This window comes from Equus caballus, chromosome 10 (assembly GCF_041296265.1).
Source record: "Equus caballus isolate H_3958 breed thoroughbred chromosome 10, TB-T2T, whole genome shotgun sequence".
NCBI classification, from domain to species: Eukaryota; Metazoa; Chordata; class Mammalia; order Perissodactyla; family Equidae; genus Equus; species Equus caballus.
The window spans coordinates 10,017,155-10,041,018 of record NC_091693.1 but is presented as its reverse complement, the minus strand read 5'-3'; the positions used below and the strand labels follow the sequence as shown (position 1 = coordinate 10,041,018).

The 23,864-nt window shown below is 52.7% G+C and overlaps 1 protein-coding gene across 4 annotated transcripts; it reads right to left on the bottom strand.

Annotated features, from left to right (window-relative positions):
- Positions 1–1,771: 1,771 nt before the first annotated feature.
- ACP7 (acid phosphatase 7, tartrate resistant (putative)) lies at positions 1,772–15,859 on the bottom strand. Of its 4 annotated transcripts, none has more exons than XR_011421825.1 (14): positions 15,638–15,776; positions 14,179–14,474; positions 9,571–9,771; positions 9,077–9,259; positions 8,064–8,187; positions 7,779–7,841; positions 7,567–7,681; positions 7,367–7,474; positions 7,213–7,270; positions 7,056–7,123; positions 6,887–6,958; positions 3,781–3,918; positions 2,599–2,715; positions 1,772–2,183 (listed from the first exon to the last, which is right to left on the bottom strand). XR_011421825.1 is itself a non-coding variant. In XM_023649694.2 (13 exons), exons 2-13 carry the CDS (start codon positions 14,297–14,299, stop codon positions 2,650–2,652), a joined length of 1,317 nt encoding a protein of 438 aa, XP_023505462.1. In that variant the 5' UTR covers positions 14,300–14,474; positions 15,638–15,859; the 3' UTR covers positions 1,772–2,649. The 4 variants fall into 4 exon arrangements, 2 of the variants coding, with proteins under 2 accessions (XP_023505462.1, XP_023505461.1); XR_011421824.1 differs by lacking the exon at positions 15,638–15,776 and adding an exon at positions 15,236–15,428; XM_023649694.2 differs by having other exon boundaries at positions 1,772–2,715; positions 15,638–15,859.
- Between the last annotated feature and the right edge of the window lie 8,005 nt (positions 15,860–23,864).

Here is a 23,864-nt window from a genome sequence, read left to right as displayed (position 1 = left end):
CTTCAGGGGCCCAGGTTTCACCAGTTTGGATCCCAGGTGCGGACATGGCACCGCTTGCCAAGCCATGCTGTGGTAGGTGTCCCACATATAAAGTAGAGGAAGATGGGCACAGATGTTAGCTCAGGGCCAGTCTTCCTCAGCAAAAAGAGGAGGACTGGCAGTAGTTAGCTCAGGGCTAATCTTCCTCAAAAAAAAAAAAAAAAAATGATGAAGCCGACAGAATTTGCCAGTTCCCTGGATGTGGGACGTGAGAAAAAGAGACATCGAGGACCACACCAAGGCTCCCAACCTCCTCTAACCCCAAGGCAACCCCACAAAGGACAATCGCGCTTTTGTTACAGAGGAAGAAACAGAGGTTCAGAGAGGGCCAGCGGCTCCCCATCACACAGGAAGCGGCAGAGCTGAGAGAGGAGCCCGGTTTCTGTCCGGCTCCAGCGCCCGCCGGCCTTTGCCCTCTAAGGACCCCACCGCCCAGGTTTGTTCACAGCCCCGTCCAGCCTGGGACAGGACATGCCGGGCTCGCACGGCACCAGCTCCGTCTTTGGCCGCAGCACACAATGCATGACTTCCTGGCTGGTGACATCCCGGGCTTGATTCAGTCTCCAGGTCATTCCTTCATTCCTTGTCACCGTGTTGGGTAACTGTGTTTCCCGGCCTGCCGTGAGCGCCCACAGAGCCTGCCTGGGGCTGATTCCTCGCTGTCCCTGGTGTCGCCCGGCCAGAGCCTGGCACGTGCAACAAGTAGTCATTAAGCATCCGTCTCGGGCTGGAGCCAGGTCTGGGCACCGCCCTCCTGGGCTGATAGTCGGTCCAGTGGGGGAGCCAGTCCTGCCCCTAGACGGTGCCGGCCCAGAAGGGGCACCGGGAGGATGTGGGGGAAGCCTGGGCCCCAACCCAGCGCCAGAAGGGGTCTGGGAGGGCTCCATGGAGGTGGCAGACAGTGGATGAACAAGACGGCCTTGGTCTCCATCCTCACGCCGGCCCAGGGGGCACACTGACAATGAGCATGTTAACAAATCAATCCCGAGAGGATGGCAGGAGGCTGAGAGCTGGGAGTGAAGTGACAGAGGATGAGACGGAGGGCGGCTGGGGTCATTTCAGCTGGGGTCGGCAGGAAAGGCTGAGACCCGAAGCCGAGGAGGTGCCAGCCCGGGGGCACGGGGGAGAGGGCACAGGCCCTACAGGGGGAAATCTGGTGTGTTCAAGAAACTGCAAGGAGCCGTGTGCCTTGGGTGGGGTGGGGGTGGGAACAGACGTGAGGAGCGGAAACTGTGCAGCACGATGGGGGCCTAGAGGCGAGGCCAGCCTCAGAGCTGCGACCTCACGGGCTTCCCCTGGGGAGCCCTCAGCCCTGGGGCCAGAGCCCCAGCCTTTGCCTAGGAGTCCAGGAGTCAGGTCATGGCCGCCACCAGCTCAGAGCCCTCCTGGGGCTCCATGTCACTCAGGATGAAGGGCAAGTCCTCCCTGTGGCCCACGAGGTCCCACACCATCCACCCCCCGTCACCTCTCTGCCCTCATCCCACTCCGCCTCTCTCTCTCTCTGCTCCTGCTGCACTGGCCTCCTCATCAGCATCTGACTGGGCAGGTGTGTTTCTGTCTCAGGGCCTTTGCACTGGCTGTTCCTCTGCCTGGACCCCTCGGCCCATGTGGCTCCTCCCTCAGATCAAATGGCATCCTCTCCGTGAGGTCTCCCTGCCCATCCTCGTGAAAAGAGCAGCTGCACCCTGGTTCTCCATCCCTCTTCCTTGCTGTTTCTGCGCGCAGATCACTATTTACATTGTTATACATTTTATTGATTTATTGTGGTTGCTCTCTGATACTCTGGTTGGAACGTCAGCGCCACAAGGTCGGGGATCTCCGTCTTGTTCATGGCTGTCTCCCCGGTACCGAGCACAGGGCCTGGCACACAGTAGGTGCGCAATAAATAATCTTCGAGCCAATGAAAGGCGGAAGGCAGAGAGAGAGCTGGGAGGAGGAAAGGAAGGGGATAAGGGAAGAAAACGGCAGGTCTGGGAGCTCCTGAGGCCGGGCAGCCACCCCAGCTGGGAGGCAGGAGTGTTAACACTTCCCCGCTTCCAGGATAAGTCCGTGCCGAGCTGGGAAACTGAGGCACAAAGCTGGGACACTGGTTAGCACTCCTTAGGTCACTGGAGCCAGGCCTTGGGGTGGCACTGGGGGCTGGCCTAGGAGGAGAAAGTCACCGATGCCATCTGCTGGAGAGCGGCGTAGTGACGGCCGGGCCCACCCGAGACGCGCGGCTGGTGACGCCCCTGCCCCGGCAGCCGGAGGGGAGGCTGCCGGCAGCATCCCCAGCAGATGTGTGGAGTCCACGGAGCCACGGCAGAACCTTCTTTATTCCCGAGGCCCCACGGGCATCCCGCCCAGGAGCACCGCGTGGGAGGGCGGCACCGGGCCACCCCAGACCTGCCCGGTGTCACTGTGCCTGCACCTTGTCCTCCGGGCACAGCCAGCCGGGACCCTTGCCTCTCCGGACACAGCTCCTTCAGGGCTGCCTCCCCCCCACATGGGGCCTGCGGAGGGCAGAGGAGTCGAGGCCCGCCCCGACTTGCCACCCAGGCCCCAGCAGTGTCCGGTTACCCCAGCCAAGGTGGCGAGGCCCACGGTTCCTGATGAGAGCTGCACCCATCCCTACAGGTACATCATCCGGCCAAGCAAAGGTCTCACCACCCAGATGTCATCCACGATCTTCCCGTCCTGCAAGGGACAAACACAGAGGCGGTAGGGAAGGCTGGAAACCCAGACTCTGGGGCTAGGTGGCCTGGGTTCAAATCCCAGCTCGGCCTCTGATGTGCTGTGTAACCTTGGGCAAATTGCTAGACCTCTCTGAGCCTTAGTTTTCCTCATCCGAAAAGTGGGGATGATAGTAATAGGACCTACATCCTAGACATTGTGGGAATTAAATGAGATATTTGGAAAGGGCTTAAAAGGGAGCCAAGCACATGGCAAAGACTGGGTCACTCTCCATGTGGCCTTAAGCTCGTGATGGGACTCTGAGCCTGCCTTCCATGTTCTGCAAACCGGGAAGAACTGAAGGAGATCGTACACACACAAGCCTGCCCCTGCTGCATGCACCACTCCATTAATGCTGGTTATTTATAAGAAAAAGAACACAGTTCTTTAGGGTCCGATCCCTGCTCTGCCACCCTCCGCCTGTGTGACCCTGGGAAAATTACTTCCCCTCTCTGAGCCTCAGTTCTCTCATCTGTAAAACGGAAAGAAAATCTGCCCCATGGGATTGTCATGGGGATTAAAGAGCTACTGAGTATAAAGCATCTTGCCCAGGGTCTGGGACACAACAGATGCTCAGTAAATCATAGTTACTGTCATCATTTTAAAATTACCAAAGGCCAAAATAAAGAAGGCGAGCCTTGATTATTTGGGTCCACAGAACCTCGAGCCACCCCTACCGCATACACATCATATTGTTTCCTTCTATCTGCCACCACCTGCGTTTTTCTTCTGCTTCATGTTGCCAAACACCTATAAAATTTGCCACGTTTTAGAAACTGTTCTAAGTGCTTTATATATAATAAGTCATTCAACTGCCATTTGATCCTGTGAGGTAGAAACTATTAACGTCCCCATTTCACAGATGGGAAAACTGTGGCTCAGAGAGGTTGAGTAAGTTGCTCAAGGTCATCCAGCTGGTAAGCTGCAGAGGCAGGATCGGAACCCAGGATTCTGGCTCCAGAGCCCATGTTTGTAACCAGAATGCGCTGGGCCTGGTGACTCGGGCGGGTGACGGGGCCCCTCACTGACCTGGTCGTCGGACACCTGCTGGAGGTGGATGTGGGTCCCGTTGAGGACGTGGAGACGCGTGTACCCGTACTCCTTCACGCGCAAGGCGCTCCAGGGCCGGGGGAAGAGGCTGAAGGGGGTGAGCCGCTCCTCACAGCCCTGCCGGGGAGAGTCACTCAGACACACGGCCAGCAGGGGCAGGGGCAGGACCCACGGGGGAGCAGAAGCGACCCGCCAGGCCAGGACCCGCCACCTCCACTGAAGAGAAAGTCAGTTACGACTTGAACTCCAGAATACTCATAATCCAGTGTTTTGACCCCATCAAGCTTCCTGTGCCCCGGGCCTTTGACTTCTAGAAAAGGGCACGGCTGTACCAGACTGTCCGTAAAAGCCCTGAGCTGGAAGCCCCCCGAATGCCCATCAGTGGGGTCGGGTAAATCAATCCTAGCGTAGGCAGCACGCTATACAGCAAGCAGGGAGACACAGAGAGACAGCAATCCACAGGACAGAAGACACCGGTGGGTGTCTATGCTGCTGCACAGCGGACCCTTCAAGAAAGCTTTTTACAATCACCCACGCCTGGCAGGAGAGAGAGGGCTCATCCTGGCAGCAGAAAGCCAGGCGACGTAAGCAGAGAGGCCAAGGGAGCCGGGAAATCAGCATTTTGCAGCTGCCACTGTAATGATGGACTGAAGCAAGAGTCGTCAACGGATGGGACAGCTCGTGGTGAAGGTTCGAGGAGAAGGACACTTGCATAGTCTCAAAGTGTCTCTCCAGGGGACACTTGTTACTTCAAAGGGGAAGGGAGTAACCCAGGATGGAGAGGCCGGCAGACGCCACCCTGTAAGGGACCAACGTGGACATCCTCAGGAATGAGACGGACCCGCACCACATGATACGACGGGAAGCCGAGGGTTACAGGGGTTCAGAGAGCCCGCGGGCCTGCTGGTCGGAGGCATCGAGAAGAACACAGCCTCACTTCTGTGTGTTCTCACCAAAGATGGGCAACTTCAACCTAATCACGAGCAGACCTCGGACAAACCCAAACTGAGAGATAGTCTACAAAACGCCTTCGCGGGACAGCCCCCCCCCCCCCCCAATTTTTCAAGCTTATGAAAAACGAAGAAAGAGTGGGGAAAGGTCTCTGATTTGAGGAAGCTGAAGAGACAAGACCTCGAAATAGAGTGTGTGATCTGAGACGAGCCTGGGCCGGGATGGAAAAGTTCTTTGCTTCGATGTAAAGGACACGAATGGGATACCCGGCTGAACCTGAATGAACCTGCAGGTTAGATAATACTAGATGGCAGTGTTAACTACTTGAATTCGATTCTTAAACTGTCATGATTTTTGCAACTTTTCCGTAAGTCTAAAATAATCTTAAAATTTAAAATTAAAGAAAAAAACCTGAATCTGGCCTGGCCCACTGGCGTAGTGGTTAAGTTCGTGCACTCTGCTTCGGCAGCCCAAGGTCCGCAAGTTCAGATCCCAGGCACAGCCATGCTGTGGTGGTAACCCACACACAAAATAGAGGAAGACTGGCACAGATGTTAGCTCAGGGCCAGTCTTCCTCACCAAAAAAAAAAAAAAGAGAGAGAGAGAGAGAAAAGAAAAAAAAAACAAATCTGTGCTGAAGAAGTTCAGACTAGCCATCCGCTATGGGCCTGAGGAGCCATCTGGTACTGACGACAGTCTATTTCCTGCCGTGGGTGGTGGCTTCACAAGGGCACGCAATGCCAGGGCCCAGCCCTCAGAGATTCTGGGGTGTGTTCCGGGGAGAGCCCAGGCGTTGGAGTTTTAAAACCTCCCCAGGTGATTCTAACAGGCACCAAAGTTGAGAATCGCTAGGGTCAGAAGGACGATCCGAGTTCTTTTTTAAAAGTGGATGATACAGTAACACAGCTCTCTGGAGCCAATTCCTCGTTTGTGTACGCAGACAATGTTCTCAAATGCCCCCGGAGCCGTCCCAGCGGAAGCCCGCTCTCCTTGCAGAAGTGACTGAAGCCAAGGCCGCAGCAGGGAGCACAACAGGGTGATCCCGGAGCGCCTCATGGCGCCCCGAAAAGTGAGGCGCTCACAAAATGACAGGGACACATCGAAGGGATGCAAGGGCCAAAGCCGCAGCAATCTGAGAGGCCACATAAACAACAGTACTGGATTACAGCCCAGAGAACAAAATCGCTGCCCATGCGGCCATCCTGGTATAAATCAACAACTAACTAACCAAATAAATGGGGCAGAAGGGACGACCCCACCCCCCCCCGCGCAGGACGATTCTAATGAGTAAATCTAGGAGGAACGAGGGAAATAGAAAGCCCCCATTCCAGCCCCACAGTCACCACTGTCGCGGGCAAGACCCGCTGCAGAATCAAAAATGAGCAGGCAGAAGCTTGAGGGGAAATAGGACATTTGCATGATCGAAAAGTATCTCCCCCAAGATATTTATCAACTAGATAGAGAAATATGATAATTGTGTCGGAGGAACCCAGCAGACACCTCTGTAATAGGTAATTCAGAGAAACATCCAGAGATGTCACGCACCCCTGATGCCCTGAGTAGGGCGGCCCGAGAGGGACACCACTGCAGCAATTGTCTTGTCCCAAATGCAAAACCCAAAGGTCAGCGTGGGAAAACTCGAGGCAAACCCAGATTGAGGGGTATTCTGTAAAGCAGTTGGCCTGGAGTCTTCAAAAGTCTGAAGGAGGAAGGACAAGGAGAGACTGAGGAGGTGCCACGGGTCAGAGGGGATCGAGCAGAAACAAAACTCAACACGATGCCGGAACCCGAGCAGAGAGCGGTCCTTAGCGAGAAGGCTGGTGGCGCGTCAATAAAGGCTGGAGTTCAGTTGCCAGTGTCATCATCAGCCGTCTGACCCAGACCCATCCCGGGGACCTGGGCAAGCCCCCGACCCCTGCCACATGTCAAACCTGAGATTCTGAACGAGTATCTCACGGTCTGAGACTCTGTTTCTGCATCTGTACAAGGGGCTCATTACTAGGGGACCTAAGCTTTAGGGTCGAGAGTCAGGGGGAGCAACTGTCTAAGGCAGGCGGCTCCCAGGCTGGTACCAGTTCAGCCCCAGTAAATAGCAAGAGGAGAGAAGCTGGAGGCCCCTTCCCGCCCTGCTCACCGCAGATCCTGTGATGATGTGGACGGGGCCTCGAGGGTTGGTGTAGGGCTTCTCTTGGCTCCCGTTAAATACCTGGAGAAGGGACAAGGGCAAGGGGGGGGCGTCACACCAGGCCACGCCCTCAGTTCTGACCGGGGGTCCACGGACACCCGCCCGCCCTGAGCCTCACCTGGTAGTTGTAAATCGGCCACAGCCGCTCGTACGAGTGCTCGTGAGCCCACAGCTGCAGGTCGACCCCTGAGACAGAGCAAGTGGGGGTCAGGCCCCTGAATCCAGGAGAGATGGGGGTGGACCTGGGGCTGGGGCGTGCCCCCCGGGCCACTCACCGTATTTGTAGAAAAGATCCTCCAGCCCGTAGAACCGGCCGCGGAGGCCCTTGCGAACCTGGGCAGGGCGAGCAAGGGGGGGCGGGGTGATTCGGGCCGGCCCCTCACGTGGCTGTCAGCACCCCGCCCCCCCGCCCAGGGCCGGGGTCCTCACCTTGCTCTCGTGCCACGTGCAGTCATCCAAATCAGCGTTGGAGCAGTACATCGGCCGGTGGCCCATGGTGATGATCCACGGCCGGGCGGCCCGGTTCTGGTTGGCCTTCTAGAGAGGAGGGCCCAGAGTGAGGGGCAGGGTGGAGGGAGGGGGAGGGGAGGCGGGTCCAAGAGACGGAAGGGGCCCTCCACCCCGGTTACCTGGAGGTCGCTCTCCAGCCAGTGAAACTGTCTTTCTACCAGGTGGCGGCCGTAATGGAGGAAGAAATAGACCTCGGTGGAGAAGGAGATGATGTGGGCGGGGCCCAGATCCCAGCTGGAGGGGTCAAAGGGCAGGGGTCAGAGATGAGGTCTCCTCTGCATCTCCCATCCTTCAGGGGAGGGAGGCCGGGCCTCCAGGTCCCCCAGATTACCTGTACCACAGGCCTTCACTGTCCCCCGGCATATTGAAGCGAGCCTTGTAGTTAGAGAAGTTGCTGGATAAAAGGAAGGAAAAGGTCAGGGGAGGGTCTGGGTGCCTGGGTCCCACCCCCGCCTCCCCACTGCCTGGCAGAGTCCAACTCCCGGCCCTCCCCTCCCCTCCTCTCACTGTCATGCATGAGCTGCTGCAGCATGAGGGAGTAAGGCAGGACACTGAGCAGGACACGTCTGTCCTCACGGGCCCGGCTCCCGCCCACCCTGAAGCCCTCGGCCCTCACTAGCGTTCCTCGTGATTCCCGGGGCACGTCATATATGGCAGGCTGGCGGCCACGGGTTCGATGAGCCGCATGAACTTGTCCCCGATGCGGGCGTTGTCCTGATCCATGTTGTAGGCAAAGTCTCCTGGGGGGCAGGGGGCAGGGAGACAGTGAGGACCCGGACCCGGCTCTGCTCTCACCAGATTTGAGAGACCCGGTGGCTCAGGTGTGCGCTGTGCCAGCCCCAGCTCCTGATCTGTCCCGGTTCTCTGATCCCTACCTCACATCCACCACGTGTGCACTTGGAACGGTCTACTGAACCTCTGGTCCCCGAGACCCCTGCAGGACCATGCTGGGCTCCTGTGCTCTCCTCACACCAGCCCCCACCTCCCCTTCCACCTTGTCCCCTCCCAGAGCAGGACCACGTTAAGACTGACTGGTCTGGGGTCTGGTACTGGTTTTGTACCAGGCACAGTTCCAAATGCTCTCTGTGCTTGACCACCTGAATCTTTAAAACACCCTTCTGAGCTGGATGCGATTACTGTCTCCATTTCAGATGGGGAAACTGAAGCTCAGAGAGGGTGAGTGCTTGCTCAAGGTCACAGAGCCCATCAGTGAAGATCTAGGACTCAAACTCTGGGAGTCTGATTCCAGAGTCAGCTTAATCCCCAGCCCCCTCTGGCTCCCTGTGCACTCAGACCGTGACAGTCATGATACCAACTGACACTTGGGGAGCACGGACGGCGTGCCAGGCAATGTCAACCTGCAGGTCATCATAGCAGTCTTGTGAATTCAGAACTAGTCTTAGCTCCGATAATAATCATATAGAAAGCCCACGCCCATCGCTCCAGGGGTCGCAGTTAGGATTTTAACCAGAGCGGGCTGGTGAACCACAGACACCGTCTCCACGGCCAGTCTCAGCCCCCGTCCCTCCAGAACCACGCCAGCCCCAGCCCCATCCCCTCCACGGTCTTAGTGTTGCCGCCCCCCAGCCCCCTCCCATCCCTCCAGGCGCACCCTTGCCGATGCCTCACCCACATGGAGAACAGCATCGTACATGCCCTGCTGGGTGTCCCTGCGCAGACGGGGTAGGGCCTTCGGGTTGTCAGCCCCCAGGTCCCCATACACAGCCAGACGGGGGCTCCAGTGAGGCCCATTCTTTAGGGCCCTGAAGCGGAACCGACGGCTCCAGCCCTGAGCGCTGCCACAGCGGTAAACTGAGGGAGAAGGAAACAGCTGTGGTCGGCTGGGGGCCCCTCAGGATGTCTCCTCCACCCTCGTCCATCTTCAGTGGGCTGGGGGAGGAGGTGGGAATCGAGTGGGTCTGACCCATGCTCCCTCTGTCCACCTCGCCCCTGGGCCCCAGTGCCTTCCGTTCTCCTCCCGGGGTCTCCTACAATAGGCTTGCAGATAAGCAGAGGCCTTACCAGCCCAGCCTGAGCCACCTGCAGGTGGGAGCTTCCTGCCCATATGCTGCTCCTCTTCCCGCTCCCCCCTTGACACCACCTCAGCCCCGGACCCTGCTCACCATACTGGACCCCGGGCAGCAGCCCCCGCAGCGTCACTCGGTGTATGTAGAGCTTCCGCCGGAGAATGCCCCCGTCCACAAAGGGGCTGAAGGTGCCCTGGGCCCGGAGGGGCAGGGGCCCCGAGGGCTGCAGCCCGAACTGCACTTCAGAGGGCGTGGGGACCCATGTGGTCCAGGTGACAGTCATGGAGCCCGGCTCATCTGGGGAGACAGGAACACAGGGGGCCGGGCAGTGAGGGCTGGGCAGGGCAGGGAGGGATGTGTAGGGACAGGGAGGGGCTCTTGAACATGGGGGAGCTAAGGATGCAGGTTCTGGAGCTTCCCAAGTTCAACCCAGCTCTGCCATTTCCAAGCTGTGCTTTCCTTGGGCAAGTTGCTTCACCTCTCTGAGCCTCAGTTTCCTCATCTGTAAAACGGAGTAATAATATCTACCCCATGGGGTTCTTATGAGGCTTAGATGAATAAACTACTTGAGACAGCGCCTAATACAGTGAAGGTTATATGAGTGAATGAGTATTATTATGAATTCATGATTTACCGTGCACAGGCCCTGTGCCGAACATTTTACAGGCATACTGTTTATGGGTTGTAAACTCAGGTGTCCAGAGGCCAGCTAGGGCATATAAACGGGGACAAGGGCCGGCTGTAAGGAGTAAGGCAGCAAGAAGTTGTGGAGTGTGTGCAAACGGCAGACCCCGCCCTATCTAAACAGGACAGCCAGCACTCAGCCCCCGTGACAGCTGCCATGCAGGAGGCGGGCCCAGTGCCACCAAATCTGTCAATTTCTAAGGTAACATTTTCCACCATGGTTTTTATGTCCCAGGAGCACATATAGATATACAAATCCAGACTTTTAAGCAATAGCTCCAAATTTGTAAATGTGAGCAACAAAATCAAAGTTTTAAAAATCCCACGTGGGCTTGTGTAATGTGAAGAGCATGACTGCTTCCTCCAGCAGCGTGAGGATGCAGGGGCACACAGTTACCCGTTGCAGCGCTGTTTGTAACTGCAAAATATCGAAAACAATCGAAATGCATAGGAGAGTGACCGAGTAAGTTATATAGCATCCGTACAATGGAGCACCATACAGCTGTGACAAAGAAAGAGGACAAGCTCTAGGAACTGGTAGAGAACGATGTCCGGGACATACAGGTAAATAGAAAAGGCAAGGACACAAGAGTATCCAGAGTCAGCTGCTCTTCATTAAGAGGATATAAGAAAATACCCCGGCATCACTCATTCGCACAAAAGAAACGCCAGCAGGATACACCAGAAACTAAAGAGATGGATTACTGACATGCTGTGGACGGGAAAGGAGTAGAAAAGAGGGAATGGGGATGGAGCAGCAGGAATTAGGAGGGAGAGCACCGCTCTGAGTCTTTTCTGTATAAATCTGACTCTTAGAACTATGGTCGTATTTCATATTTCCTTCACACACCCCCAAAAATAAACTAACAAGCAAAACCACCCAGGACATGGGAGAAGCCACTGTGGAATAGAAACACTAACAAATGAATGTCACTGTATCAAAAGATGAATAATGTAACACACTGAAGGGGTGAGGAAGAAAAGTAACCACAGGGGAAGCCGAATCTCGACTCAGCATGGCTGTACAGGAATACCATCTCTAGAAAGTGTCCCTCGCAGGGAGACCACAGACAGTTCCGACACTGCTTTATGCCTCTGCGAGCACTGAACAAATAAGTAAGTACATTGTAGACCGTGCGAGCTAGGTTTCTCAATGTTGGAGAAAGAAGCTACAAATAAGGAAAGAAGAAGGTCAAAATAAACCCTTGCTGTTGGACTGAAATTGGAGCTATCATTATGACCTCGTGGTATTTCATATGTATGCACGCAGACGCAGAAATAGAGATGTGTGCATATGTGTGTCAACACACACACGCATATTGCTAAGCTCTGGTTGTGAGCAGACCTAGAAGCAATGACACCTCAGTAGCCATGAGCGCAGCTAGAGGTCAGATCTTGTTGTCTAAACACCCATTCTCCTGTGAAAGGAAACAGGGCTCCCGGGAGGAGTGGTTGATTCCAGACACGGGGCAGGAGATACACAAGAGGAGCCTGGGGTAATTTGTGGTGCCAGAAAGTGCAGAAGTGCTCAAAAAAAGGATAGGGGTTTGTTGGAACAACAAGAAGCCAGTCTGAATGAATTCCAAAAGATCAAATCTGGGATGATTTGAGCCATAAAATACATAACAATTGTATCGGATTTTAACCCATGGAATAAAAGAAATATCCGTGAGTCCGTAGCGATATAAATAAATAATTGAACAAATAAACAAATGGAAGGGGGAGGGACAGCCCTTCCTTACAGTAAAATTTTCGATCAGACGGAGAGAGGGAATTACAAACTTACAAAATCACAATTAGGCAAACACCACGCTAATAATTGTTGCAGACGAGATCCACCAATGGATGCTAAAATTAGTGGGCAAAAGTTTCAGGAGAAACATGATTTGCATAGTCTCAAGGAGTCTCCCCCAAGGTATTTACTAACTGCAAAGGAAAGAATAATGACTTTACAGTGGGGAAACCCAGGAGACACCGTTTGAACCAAGCAACGAAGGTCAACATCACCAGTAACAGCAACAAGCCACATCAGCATCGGAACCTCCATACCACGCACTGAGGAGGACACAACAGCGCATCTGCGACAGTCTGGCCGGAAAAATACGTAACTTAATTCCAATCATGAGAAAAAGTCAGACAAACCCAAAAGGAGGGATAGCCTACGAAATAACCATTCAGTCCTCAAAAATGTCAAGATCATGAAAGAGAAGGAAAGCCTGAGAACCTGGCCGATTGGAGGAGACGGAGGAGACACGAGCAGTAAACGCAAGACTGGATCCTGGAAGAGAAAAAGGACATTATGGAAAACTGGTGCAATTCAGGTGAAGTCTGTAGGTTGGCTCAGAGCGTTGCACCAATGTTAATCTCCTTGTTTCAGTACTTGGACCAGGGTCACATAAGATGCTAACACGAGGGGAAATGGGGGGAGGGGGGACGTGAGAATTTTGTCATATTTTTGCAAATTTTCTGTTAAATCTAAAATTAGGACAAAATTTAACGTTTTGAAAACAAATATCATGGGCTCTTGAGCCAGCCTGCCTGGGTTCAGATTCCAGACTGTGGGACCTGGGGTCAGACTCTTCTTCGCTAGGGGCCTCAGTTTACTCTTTTCATAAAATGGGAGGAACAATAGTGCCGACAGCTGAGGGTCCAATAAGGTTTAAGTGGGTCATCCATCTGAAACACTTAGTAAGAGCATATTTGCGAATATTACTGTGTAGGCCAAACAAGGGGCAGCTATGACACAATGGATTTTCACAGCAGCACCAAGAGGTGGTTTTGGTGGGGTTTTTTGTTTTTTTGGTTTTTTTGGTGAGGAAGATTTGCCCTGAGCTAACATCTGTGCCAGTCTTCCTCTACTTTGTATGTGGGGCACCACCACAGCATGGCTTGATGAGCAGTGTGTAGGTCCACACCAGGGACCCTAACATAAGAACCCCAGGTCCCCAAAGCAGAGTGTGGGAACTTAACCACTACGACACCTGGCTGGCTCAGGGCCAATCTTCCTCACCAAAAAAGAAAAGAAAGGAAAAGGAATGGCCACAATTACCTGAAACTCCTATTAAAATCCTCCTCCTTGTTTCAACCACACGTCTGTGTGAGACCAAACTTTCTTCACACACATCATCCAAAGCAACAAATCAAAACAGATGGAAGCAGAGCAGATGTGCTGAGAAGCCGGCTGTCTCCTATTCAGCCAGACATTAGAGACTTAAAAAGATGTAAATCCATGCCACTCTTCTTACTGAATTCCTTTTCTTCTGTAAAGTATAATTATTTTTCATGAAAAATGTCATTTACTTTAATACAGAATGAGTTCCTTATTGTTCATTTTAAATGACAGTATTTTTAAAGGCCTCAGTCTTAATTTCTAACATGGCAAATATTGATGGATGGAACTCACAGAAACCAAAGCCCGTGGAGGCTCTCGATAATTTTCCGCAGCACAAAAGGGTCCCGAGACAAAAAAACGTGTTAGAACCAACTGCTACACACCAAGCTCCGTTTTGCCACTTCACGGGTAATGTCTCATTTACTCCTCAGCAGGTCACACTAACATTACCCCATTGTCCAGAGGAGGAGGATGGGGCCAGAGAGGTTAAGCCACTTGCCCAAGGTCACACAGCAGGGAAGTAGCAAAGCAGGGATTCAAGCCCAGGAAGCCTGGGTGCAGGGGGTCCAGAGTCTGAGGTCTTACCCCCGCAGTGCACCACGCCTTCTTGATCCAGGATCAGGAGGCCGCCTTGTGGGGCTACAATGAGCAGCGACACATGAGCAAGGGCAACAGCAGCCCCCTCTGGAGAGTGCTTACGATGGGCTGGGCACCGGAATCATTTCCCACACAGCCAGACGCACCGCTGCCTATCATCCCCATTTAACAGAGGTGGCCAGCTGAGGCTCAGGAAGAACAAGGCACCGGCCTAGGGCCCCACGGCCATGGGGGGTGGGGGGCGGATTCCTGAGACCCTGGCCAACTGGGCCTCGCTGGGAAACAGCCCAGCAGGGGTCACAGACACTTACCTAGGTAGGACAGGTGGACTTGCTCGGGGGCAGCGCTGGGAGCCTTCGGGGTACCCTGGATTCCCAGGGAGCAGAAGAGGAGCAGACAGCAGCAGGACCAGCAGGGACGAAGGATGCGCATGGTAAGGGGATGGCGGGGGCAGAGAGGGGAAGGGGAGGGGTCCGGAGAAGGTCAGATTCCCTCAGGAGCAGCAGGAGCAGCAGGAGCGGCTGGGAGGATGGGGAATGCAGGGGGATCAGGCAGTGCCACGAGGCGGGATAGCAGGGAGGTCTTCGAGGGGCTGGTTATGCGGATGCTGGAGAGAAAAATCTGACGATCACCACGGAGCGGCAGATGCCGTCTGAGGCTCACTGGGCGCTCAGCGCTCTGCAGAGATGAATTCACAGGAGCCTCCCAGCATTCCTGTGTGCGGTGGCCGCTGTGATCATCACCCCAAATCACCCATGAGGAAAATGAGCAACCCAGTGATTCAGCCGCACAGCTGGCATGTGATGGAGCCAGGATTGGTACCCAGGGGTCCCAACTCCAGAGTCCTTGCTCTTAACGATGCTCACTCGCAGTGAAACAGGTTTGGGAGTGGGGAGGGGGGAGTTGGCGGGGGCGGCTCCGTGTACAAAGTTGCCTTTGGTAACCCCGTCCCCAGCATTCCATTCTGCTCTTAGTAACCCCCGTTTCTTCTGCCTTTTTCCCTAGATCCCCAGCATTCCATTCTGCCCTCAGAGACCTCATCACTGTACTCCATCCTCCAGATTTCCATTTGGTCTTAGTGACTCCAGTCCCCAGAATTCCATCCTACCTGGAGAAGCCCTCTCTCCCCGTCGCCCTCCCCCCCCCGTCCCCTCCCCAGGATCCCATCCTGCCTTTAGTAACTCCAACCCCGCCCCTATCTCCACCTGTCTCCCCCAGCCCTGCACCTGCATACCATTCCCCTTCTCCCTGGCCCTTCCCGCCCGCTCCAGCTCCCCGAGGACCTGCCGGGGGGCAGAGCCGGGCCGGGATCGTCAGCCCGGAGGTCGGGAGCTGGGGCGGGGGGCGCCCTCCCGGTCCCCGGCTCACCCTCGGGGGCGCCACCTGCCCGCGCGCGTCTCCGGCCACCGCTGCGGCGGCGGTATTTATGAGCTTGCAGGTGCCAGGCATCCCGCCGCCCACAGCCGTCCCAGCCCCGGAAGAGCCTGCCTTCTCCAGGTGACGGGCTCCCCAGACAGCCGGGGCCCCGGGTCCCACAGGTCCGGCCGGTCTTGGCCGCCCCACTCGCTCCCCTCCCCCCCCCCCCCCCCCAGGGCGGAGCCTGAGCAGGGGGACCCAGGAAGGTCGGTGCGCCGCCGCCGCCGCCATCTCCAAGCTGGCCACCAGGTGAGCGCCTGGACAGGTGAGTCTGCGCTCGTCCCCCAGGCGCCCCACCCCGCAGCTGCGAAGCCCCCAGGCCACGGACGCCAGCCCCCAGGGATCCCGCGGTACCCAGGTGTGCTGGCGCCAGCGCCCGCGACCCGGGGAATCCCCCGTCTCTTCCCGCCAAGCCGGCTGCATCTGCCTCGCAAGTCCTTCCGCCTTCCTCTGTCTCCAAGCTTAGCCCACTGCGTCCTCCCCTGACTCCCGGGCACGCTGTAAACAAAATCAAAATCCACGGCTGCCAGTGCCGCTTCTGAGCTGTGCGCCCTAGGCGGGTCACTCGACCTCGCTGGGCCTCGGTTTTTTCACCTGCCAAAAGAAGGTGGTAATAGCACGAACCTATGGGCCGTTGTGAGGATTAAACAAGTTGATGCAGGAAATGTCGTGCTGAGAACACAGCCTGGCCAGAGTGAGGGCTGGGTACGTATCAGCTGTTATTTTGTTTGTTATTAATGCCCGAGCTCCAGAAATGGCCCTGGGATCTAGGTGGGAGCAAGTGAGAAGTTCCCCTGGAACCCTCATGAGCTGTTTGAAGGTGGTGAGTGGCTTGCCACAAAATGTGCTGGGGGCTTCCCGGAGCAGCAGGAAAAGTCTGCAGGTCCAGATTTTCAGTTGTCCCCCCTTCCTGTCTGCAAAGAAAGTGACTCACTGGCTTGGCTTTGTAAATTCGAAGGACAGTGGTGTCTGCAGGCTCGGGACACCGATTCAGAGACGGATCCTGAGAGTGAGGGGGTTCAAGAGGGGTCTTGCAGTGTTTGGACTTTTCCCCACATTCCCGAGTCTCTGTCACAGCTTAAAATGTAATAGAAAGCAATGCTCTTAGCCAGACTCAAACGCCTTCCAGACTGCCCCACCCTCACCCACCCGCATCGATTGTAAAGTCTCCTTAGTTTTAGTTTTTCTGGTGATCTTCCAGAATCTGAGGTTCTTAACCGTTTTTATGTTAAAGAGACCTATGGGAGGCTGGTGAAGCCCATCTCAAAATCCTATTTTAACATGCGTAAAATAAATACACAGGATTAAGAAAGAACCAATGCTATTGAATTATAGATATACAAATTTGTGTGTGTGTGTGTGAGAAAGTTTGGCCCTGAGCTAACATCTGTTGCCAATCTTCCTCTTTTTTTGCTTGAGGAAGACTAGCCCTGAGCTACCGTCTGTGCCGGTCTTCCTCCATTTTGTATGTGGGTCGCAGCCTCAGTGTGGCTGCCAGTGGTGTATGTCCACGCCTGGGATCTGAACCTGCGAACCCAGGCTGCCAAAGTGGAGTGCGCTGAACTTAACCACTATGCCACTGGGCTGGCCCCACAGATATTTTTCGTTTTGAAGGATAATTGACATACGACATCCTATTAGTTTCAGGTGTGCATCATAGTGATTTGATATTTATGTACATTACAAAATGATCGCCACAATGTCGCCGGTTACCATCTGTCACCATACGAAGTTATTACAGTATAGAGACTATTTTCCCTATGCTGTACATTACATCCCTGTGACTCAGTAATTTTGTAACTGGAAGTTTGTATACAAATATTTTAAAAACAAATATGTGATATGGTAATATATGTGCTTCTTTATTAATGCATTAAACTCCAGCCATTTGATCTAGTGGCAGGTCCAAAAATTACAGTAACTGAGAAGTCGGGGTGAACGGATAGCAGAGGTTTGAGAGTCCACAAGGACCGCTGTGGGATCTGAAAACATCTGCGATTTCTCCTGGCAAAGCTGGAAACCTGCTCACGGTCCTGTGGTCTGTTGCCCCCCCTGCATCATGGCCAAAGGACACGCCGAATTTCAATTATAGAAGCAATTCTTAAACTTTACCATCTTAAAAATTATTCAGGACCCCAAAGAGCTTTTGTACATGTGGGTTATATCTATTAATATCTATCATGTAAGGAAATAAAGCTGGAAAGCTTTGACAATGCAAGAATACACACGCGTACGTTCCACGAGCTGTCAGGGCGATGACGCCATCCCCTGGCAGGTAGACCTGGGAAAGTGAAAAGGACAAACACAGCTTAGTATTGTTATGAAAATAGTTTTGACCTCCTTAACCCCCTGAGAAAGGTCTTGGGGACTCGCAGGGGTTCCCGAACCATGTTTTGAGGACTGCTGAGTGAAATCAAAGAGGTCATTGATTTCCCACCCAAGTTCGTGCAGCCTCTGAAGTCCATCCACCAACTCGGGTGAAGAAGCCCCAGTGGGACTGGACCTGTTGACCCCTGATGTGGTGCCTGAGGGCTCACAGCTCACTTAGGGCCCCTCCCCTCCCCCCAGGACAGCCATCGAACTATTTCTAGTTTCTCTTTTTAGATCCCCTTGTGTTTTGAGAAATCTCCTTCCACTCCTCTATTTCTTATTTCATTCCTTGGAGAGAAGACCTCGGAGGGGTGGACAGAGCATCTTCTCTGGGGCCAGGTGGCCTGTGTTTCGATCTAGCGCGAGCATTGACCAGCTGAGGCAAGTTATTGAACGTTACTGTGCCTCAGTTTCCCCATCTGTTAAATGGGGGAAGTAATAGTAACTGTCTCACAGGGTTGTCGTCAGGATTAACTAAGGTCGTAGATATAGGCCACTCAGAGCAACTCCTAGCACGGGGCAGGTGTCTGACACACCCCTTCCAATCGTTATTATACCCAGGACATCCAGTCTGCCCGGTTTGCAAGATAAGGCTATGAAGAACCTGCCTTTCAAAATGATTTTTAAATTATTGAAACCTTTTCGATTGTGAAATAGGACACATACAGAAAAGTATGTGAAAAATAAACCTTCCGGTTAATGAATTATGATAAAGGGGGCACACCTGTGTAGCCATCACCCAGGTGAAGAAACAGTGTCACCAGCTTTCCAGAAGCCCTCTCCCGCCTCGTCCCAGACACCACTTTCTCCCTCCCCATGAAGGTCCCCACTTTCCTGATTTTTACCTGGTTTGGATTTCAACACTTAAGTATGCCTCCCTGGACACGGTAGTTTTGTTTTGCCCATTTTCCACATTATATAAATAGAATTATACAGTGTGAACTCTTGTGGCTGGCTTCTTCCACTCACCCTTACGATTGTGACATTCGTCGAGGTTGGGTGCATAAGTGCCATCTATTCCTTTGTGTGATGATATCACGATTTATTTATATATGAACTGGCGATGGAAATTTGCGTTGTTTCCATTTTTTTGGCTCTTGCAATTAGTACTGCTCTTCACATTCTAGCATTTCCATTGCTCCACATCCTCACCAATACTTGGCTGTGTCAGGCATTTTATTTCTAGCCATTTTATTGGATGTGTAGTGATAGCTCATTGTAGTTTTTGGGCGTGTTTTTTTTTTCCTTTTTGCTGAGGAAGATTCACCCTGGGCTTACATCCATTGCCAATCTTCCTCGTTTTTTTGCTTGAGGAAGATTAGCCTTGAGCTAACATCTGTGCCAGTCTTTCCTCTATTTTGTATGTGGGTCACTGCCACAGCATGGCATGATGAGTAGTCCACGGCCAGGATCTGAACCCCCAAAACCAGGCCACCGAAGTGGAGCGTGCCGAACGTAACCACTAATCCACAGGGCCAGCCCCCTCACTGCAGTTTTAATTTGCATTTCCCTGATGAGTAATAATATGGAACATCTTTTCATTTATATATTGGCCTTTTGGATATCCTTTTTGTGAGGTGCTTGTTCAAGCGTCTCACTCAGTTTTCTATCGGGTTGTCCATTTTTTAAATGGATTCATTCCTTATATATTCTGGACACCAGCCATTTGTTGGTTGTCTGTACTGTGAACATCTCCCACTCTGTGGCTTGGTTTTTCACTCTCTTAATGGCAATTTTTAATAAGCAGAAAGTCACTGCTTTAGCACAGCCCAATTTCTAAATCTTTTCCTCTGGATGCTTATTTTTATGTCATTTAAAAAAATATGTCCATGCCTCCAAAACATGGTGATGTTCTCTTCTGTTCTTTTCCCAAAGCTTTGTCATTTTGCGTTACGTTTAGGTTGGCAATCTATCTGGAACTGATTTTCGTGTATGGTGTGAGGCAGGATTTTAAATTTTACTAAAGTAATACACATGGCTAATAAAGTAAAGATCAATGAGTCTACTTTCTTAAGGAGACTTCTTTTTTTCTTTTTTAAATCTTTTCTCCTTATGAAAACAAATTGTCTTATTATTGAAAAATAAGTAGAAAGAGCCAGAAAGGTTTAACAGCTCAGGAAACTGACAAACTGGGTTTGAATCCCGGTTCTGCCACCTCATGGCTGGGTAACCTTGGGCGAGTCCTGCCCTGCTCTGAGCCTTAGTGACCTCATCTCTGAAATGGGTTTAGCGGTGCCCACCTCACCAGTCATTGGAAAGGTGCGGCATGTAAAGCCAGTCAGACAGGGTGGGGCACAAAGAAAGAGCTCAACAAATAATGACTGCAATTACGAACAAAGGACTTTATAATCTCTCAGTGTCCATTTACCCCTAAGCTACCACTGGTAACAATGAATTTTGTCTTAGGTACCAGAGCATTTTTTCCTAGATGCTGGATCTGAGTTCATTCACAAACATACCATAGTCCAATATTATTTTTACTGGACTCTCCGAAACATTCTTTTGTGCTGGCTGCACGATATCCCATTGAATGGCAAACTTTACTCATCCTGAGGAGAAGAGAGATGGCGTTAATGGGGAACAACCCAGGCTTTGGAGCCAGATGGCCTGCGTTCAACTCCAGCTCCAACATTGAGTAGCTAAAAGTCCTGTGCATCTCTGTGCCTCTCTGTGCCTCAGTTTCCTCATCTGTAAAATGGGGATCGTACACCACACTGCATACTTGACATATTTTGAGAGTCGCTGTGAGAATTAGATGAGTGAATGGACGTAGTGAAAACCAGGAACAGTAATGAAAATAGTGCTTGGTGTAAATCTATCTGTAAGTTCTTTCTGTTTTCCCGTGTGTTTGAAATTTTTCGTAATAAAATGTCGGGGAAAATACTTGAGGAGGCCCGCGTAGCTGCTGTTGTCGAGGGTCATGGTGAAAACAGAGCAATCGATTCCTGAGCGCCTGGTGTGTGCCGGGCGCCCTGTGTATGACACGGTCATTTAATGGCCCTGACCGCCTGTAATGTAGACTTGAGGAGACCCGTTTGGCAGAGAAGGAAACTGAGGCTCAGCAAGGCTTAGCACTTCACGGTGCGGCCTTCAGGTCACAGACATGTCGGGGGGCAGAGGAGGAGTGTGAGATCCAGGGGAGGGGAGGGGCGGAGGGCCAGCTCCCTTCCGGGAGGGTGGCGCACACCTCCAGGACAGTGACCTGGGGTCCCAGCCGGGGAGCGACCCTCATTCTCACTGCTGCCTGGTCTGGAGCGCTCTCCAGGTGCTGGGCAGAATTCTGCGTGCTTTGCATGGATGATCTCATTGATGCTGCACCCTGATGGGGAAACTGAGGCTAGAAGAGATTGAACAACTTAACTACGATCACACAGCTGGTATGTAGTCAAGCTGGGGCTAGAACCCTGGTGTGTATGACTGGAAAGCCGGGGATGTGAACACTTTTAGAAAAGACTTTTCCCCAGTGAGGATATTATCTATGGAGAAATTCTGTCAGCTCCACCCTTAAATTTACCCGGAATCTTCCCGCCTCCCTCCCTTCCTGAGCATCTTCCCATTATCCCCTTCCTGGACTGTCTCAGCAGCCTCTCCCTGGACTCACCGCTCCCATCCTGCTCCCACAGTCTTCCCCACGTGCAGCCAGAGGGACCCTGTGAACACCTCAGTCACCATTCCGTCCTCATCTCCCCCTGCTCACCCCCTGCTCACTACTCCACACACAGGGGCCTCCACACTGTCCCTTGAACACAGCAGACATGTTCTTACCCCAGGGCCTTTGCACTGGCTGTTCCCTCTACTGAAACCTTCTTTCTTGCTGCTACATAGCTCTGTCCTTCTCTCCTTCAGGCTTTACCCAAATGTCACTTTCTCCATGAGGATCTCCTTCACCTTCTCATATCAGATCACAATCCACCTCCCCATACCACTCCCGATCCCCTAAGCTGGGGATCTGCAAACTTTTTCTGTAAAGCGCAAGATATTAAATAGGGCTTTGCCGGCCACATGATCTCTGTCATCGCTACTCAACTCCGTGGTTTTAACACAAAAGCAGCCAGAGAACGTATGTAACCCAGTGAACACGGCTGTGTTCCAATGGAACTTAATTTACGGACACTGAAGTGTGAATTCCATGCAAATTTTATGTGTCACAAAATCTTCTCTTGATTACCTCTTCCCAACCATTAAGAGATGTAAAAGCTTGGGAACCGTACAAAAGCAAATAATGGGCCAGACGTGAGCTGCGGGCTACAGTTTCCGACCCCCGCCCTTGGCTCCCTCTGCCCAGTATTTTCACAGGGCGCTTGTCGCCTTCTAACAGACCATAATGTTTATTTCTGTGTTGTTTATTGTCTGACTTCCCCACTAGACTGTCAACTTCAGGAAGGCAGAGATTCTGTCTGTCTGGCATATGGTAAGTGCACAGTAAAGATTTGTTAAATGATTGAATACATGAATGAATCTTAATGACCCTTGGAAGCATGAACCCACGCTTTATTTCCATGCCACCTTCTTCACCGGGGGTAATCACGACCAGAGCCCACGTCTGAAGGCCCTGCTGCTCCAGGAGGAGCCTGGCTAAGTGCTGGGTCCGAGAATTTGAGATTGGGAGGAAGACGCGAGCCAACAACCGTTGCCTCTCATCCCAAACTTTGGGCTCCATGATTTCATCTTGACTGTGACGTCATGTGTCAGGGGACCTGTGAGCCACTGGAGGTGAAGGGCCTACCCGGGGCACAGGTCACCTCCTGGGAGATGCCACCCTGCCCTCAAATTAGGGCAGGAAGGAGGAGTGACTTACCCTTTCAGATATGGCAGCTTCCTGTGACAGACCCGGGGCAGCCCCCCTGGATACTCCATGTCCCGCCCAGCTGAGGCTTCCTCCTTGTTATCCTGACCACAGCCACGGGCGCGCACATTGTGTCAGGTACCACGCGTGTGATTGTATGGCTTCCACACCCATCCTCATAGCCCTGTTTTCTAGAAGAGGAAACTAAGGCTCAGAGAAGTGAGCTCACTTACCTGAGATCACAGTGTTAGGAAGAAGAGCTGGGATTGGTTCCCAGGGCGGCTCTGCCTCCGGGGCCCTAGCCATTGGGCTCCACTGTCTCTGATTCCACCCGCCGCCCAGAGGCACTGGCCATCACATCCTGGATTTTGGGCCTCAAGTGCAGTGGCATCTCCTAACACTGTCCAATCACGGGGTGGGAGTGCTGGTTCCACAAGATCCACAATTGAGGGCTGGGCCAGAGAAAACCCTCAACAATGTGAGCTCTCGCGAGTATTTGCCCAACTATTTACTGTGTTGCTGTTTGGCCACATTTTCCATTGGTGTTGCGTTGAGGGCTGAGGGAGGATTTTTAAAGTCAATATATAAGGGTTAAAAGCAGATGTTATTTAAAATTGCCTTTTAAAAAACTCTTCCTGGTGTCTGGCCCTGTGGCCTAGTGATTAAGTTGGGCGCACTCCACTTCAGTGGCCCAGATTCACTTTCTGTGTACGGATGTATGCTGCTCATCGACAGCCATACTGTGGTGGCATCCTGCATACAAAATAGAGGAGGATTGGCACAGATGTTAGCTCAGGGCCAATCTTCCTCAGCAAAAATAAATAAATAAATAAAAACCCTCTTCCTATATCTTTTTTTAAAAAGAGCATTTCCAGTGGGTGCCAGGGCACCACTGTAAGTGCTTTACACATCCTCCTAACAAGGCTGTGAGGTAGGGATTTTATTATACCCATTTCACAGATGAGGAAAGTCCAGCGTGAATTTCCTGTCTCTGGGTAAACTGCCACGAACAAAGACATCTTGTTCTTCCTCGAATATTGGAGTCGATCACTCAACAGTGGTTTGGCTAAAGCTTGAATTGTGGTTAAAATTTGAGAACAATGACAGAACATCACTGAACATAGTTGGCTTGCATTCAAGATCCACTATATCTTAGAAATACATATTGCTGGGGCCGGCTCGGGGGTGCAACAGTTAAGCGCTCACATTCCATTTTGGTGGCCTGGGGTTCGCGGGTTCGCATCCTGGGTGTGGACATGGCACCACTTGGCACGCCATGCTGTGGTAGGCGTCCCACATAGAAAGTAGAGGAAGATGGGCATAGATGTTAGCTCAGGGCCAATCTTCCTCAGCAAAAAAAGAGGAGGATTGGCAGCAGTTAGCTCAGGGCTAATCTTCCTCCAAAAAAAAAAGAAAGAAATACAT

Bases quoted from the DNA above. Each gene is read 5' to 3' on its own strand.
- ACP7 (XM_023649694.2), bottom strand. From the start codon at position 14,299: ATGCGCATCCTTCGTCCCTGCTGGTCCTGCTGCTGTCTGCTCCTCTTC. The intron at 7,682-7,778 runs GTAATCTGGGGG...TGACCCCTCCAG, and splicing joins AGTGAAGGCCTGTGGTACAG to CTGGGATCTGGGCCCCGCCC. The intron at 2,716-3,780 runs GTCAGTGAGGGG...TGTCCCTTGCAG, and splicing joins AGCAGGTGTCCGACGACCAG to GACGGGAAGATCGTGGATGA.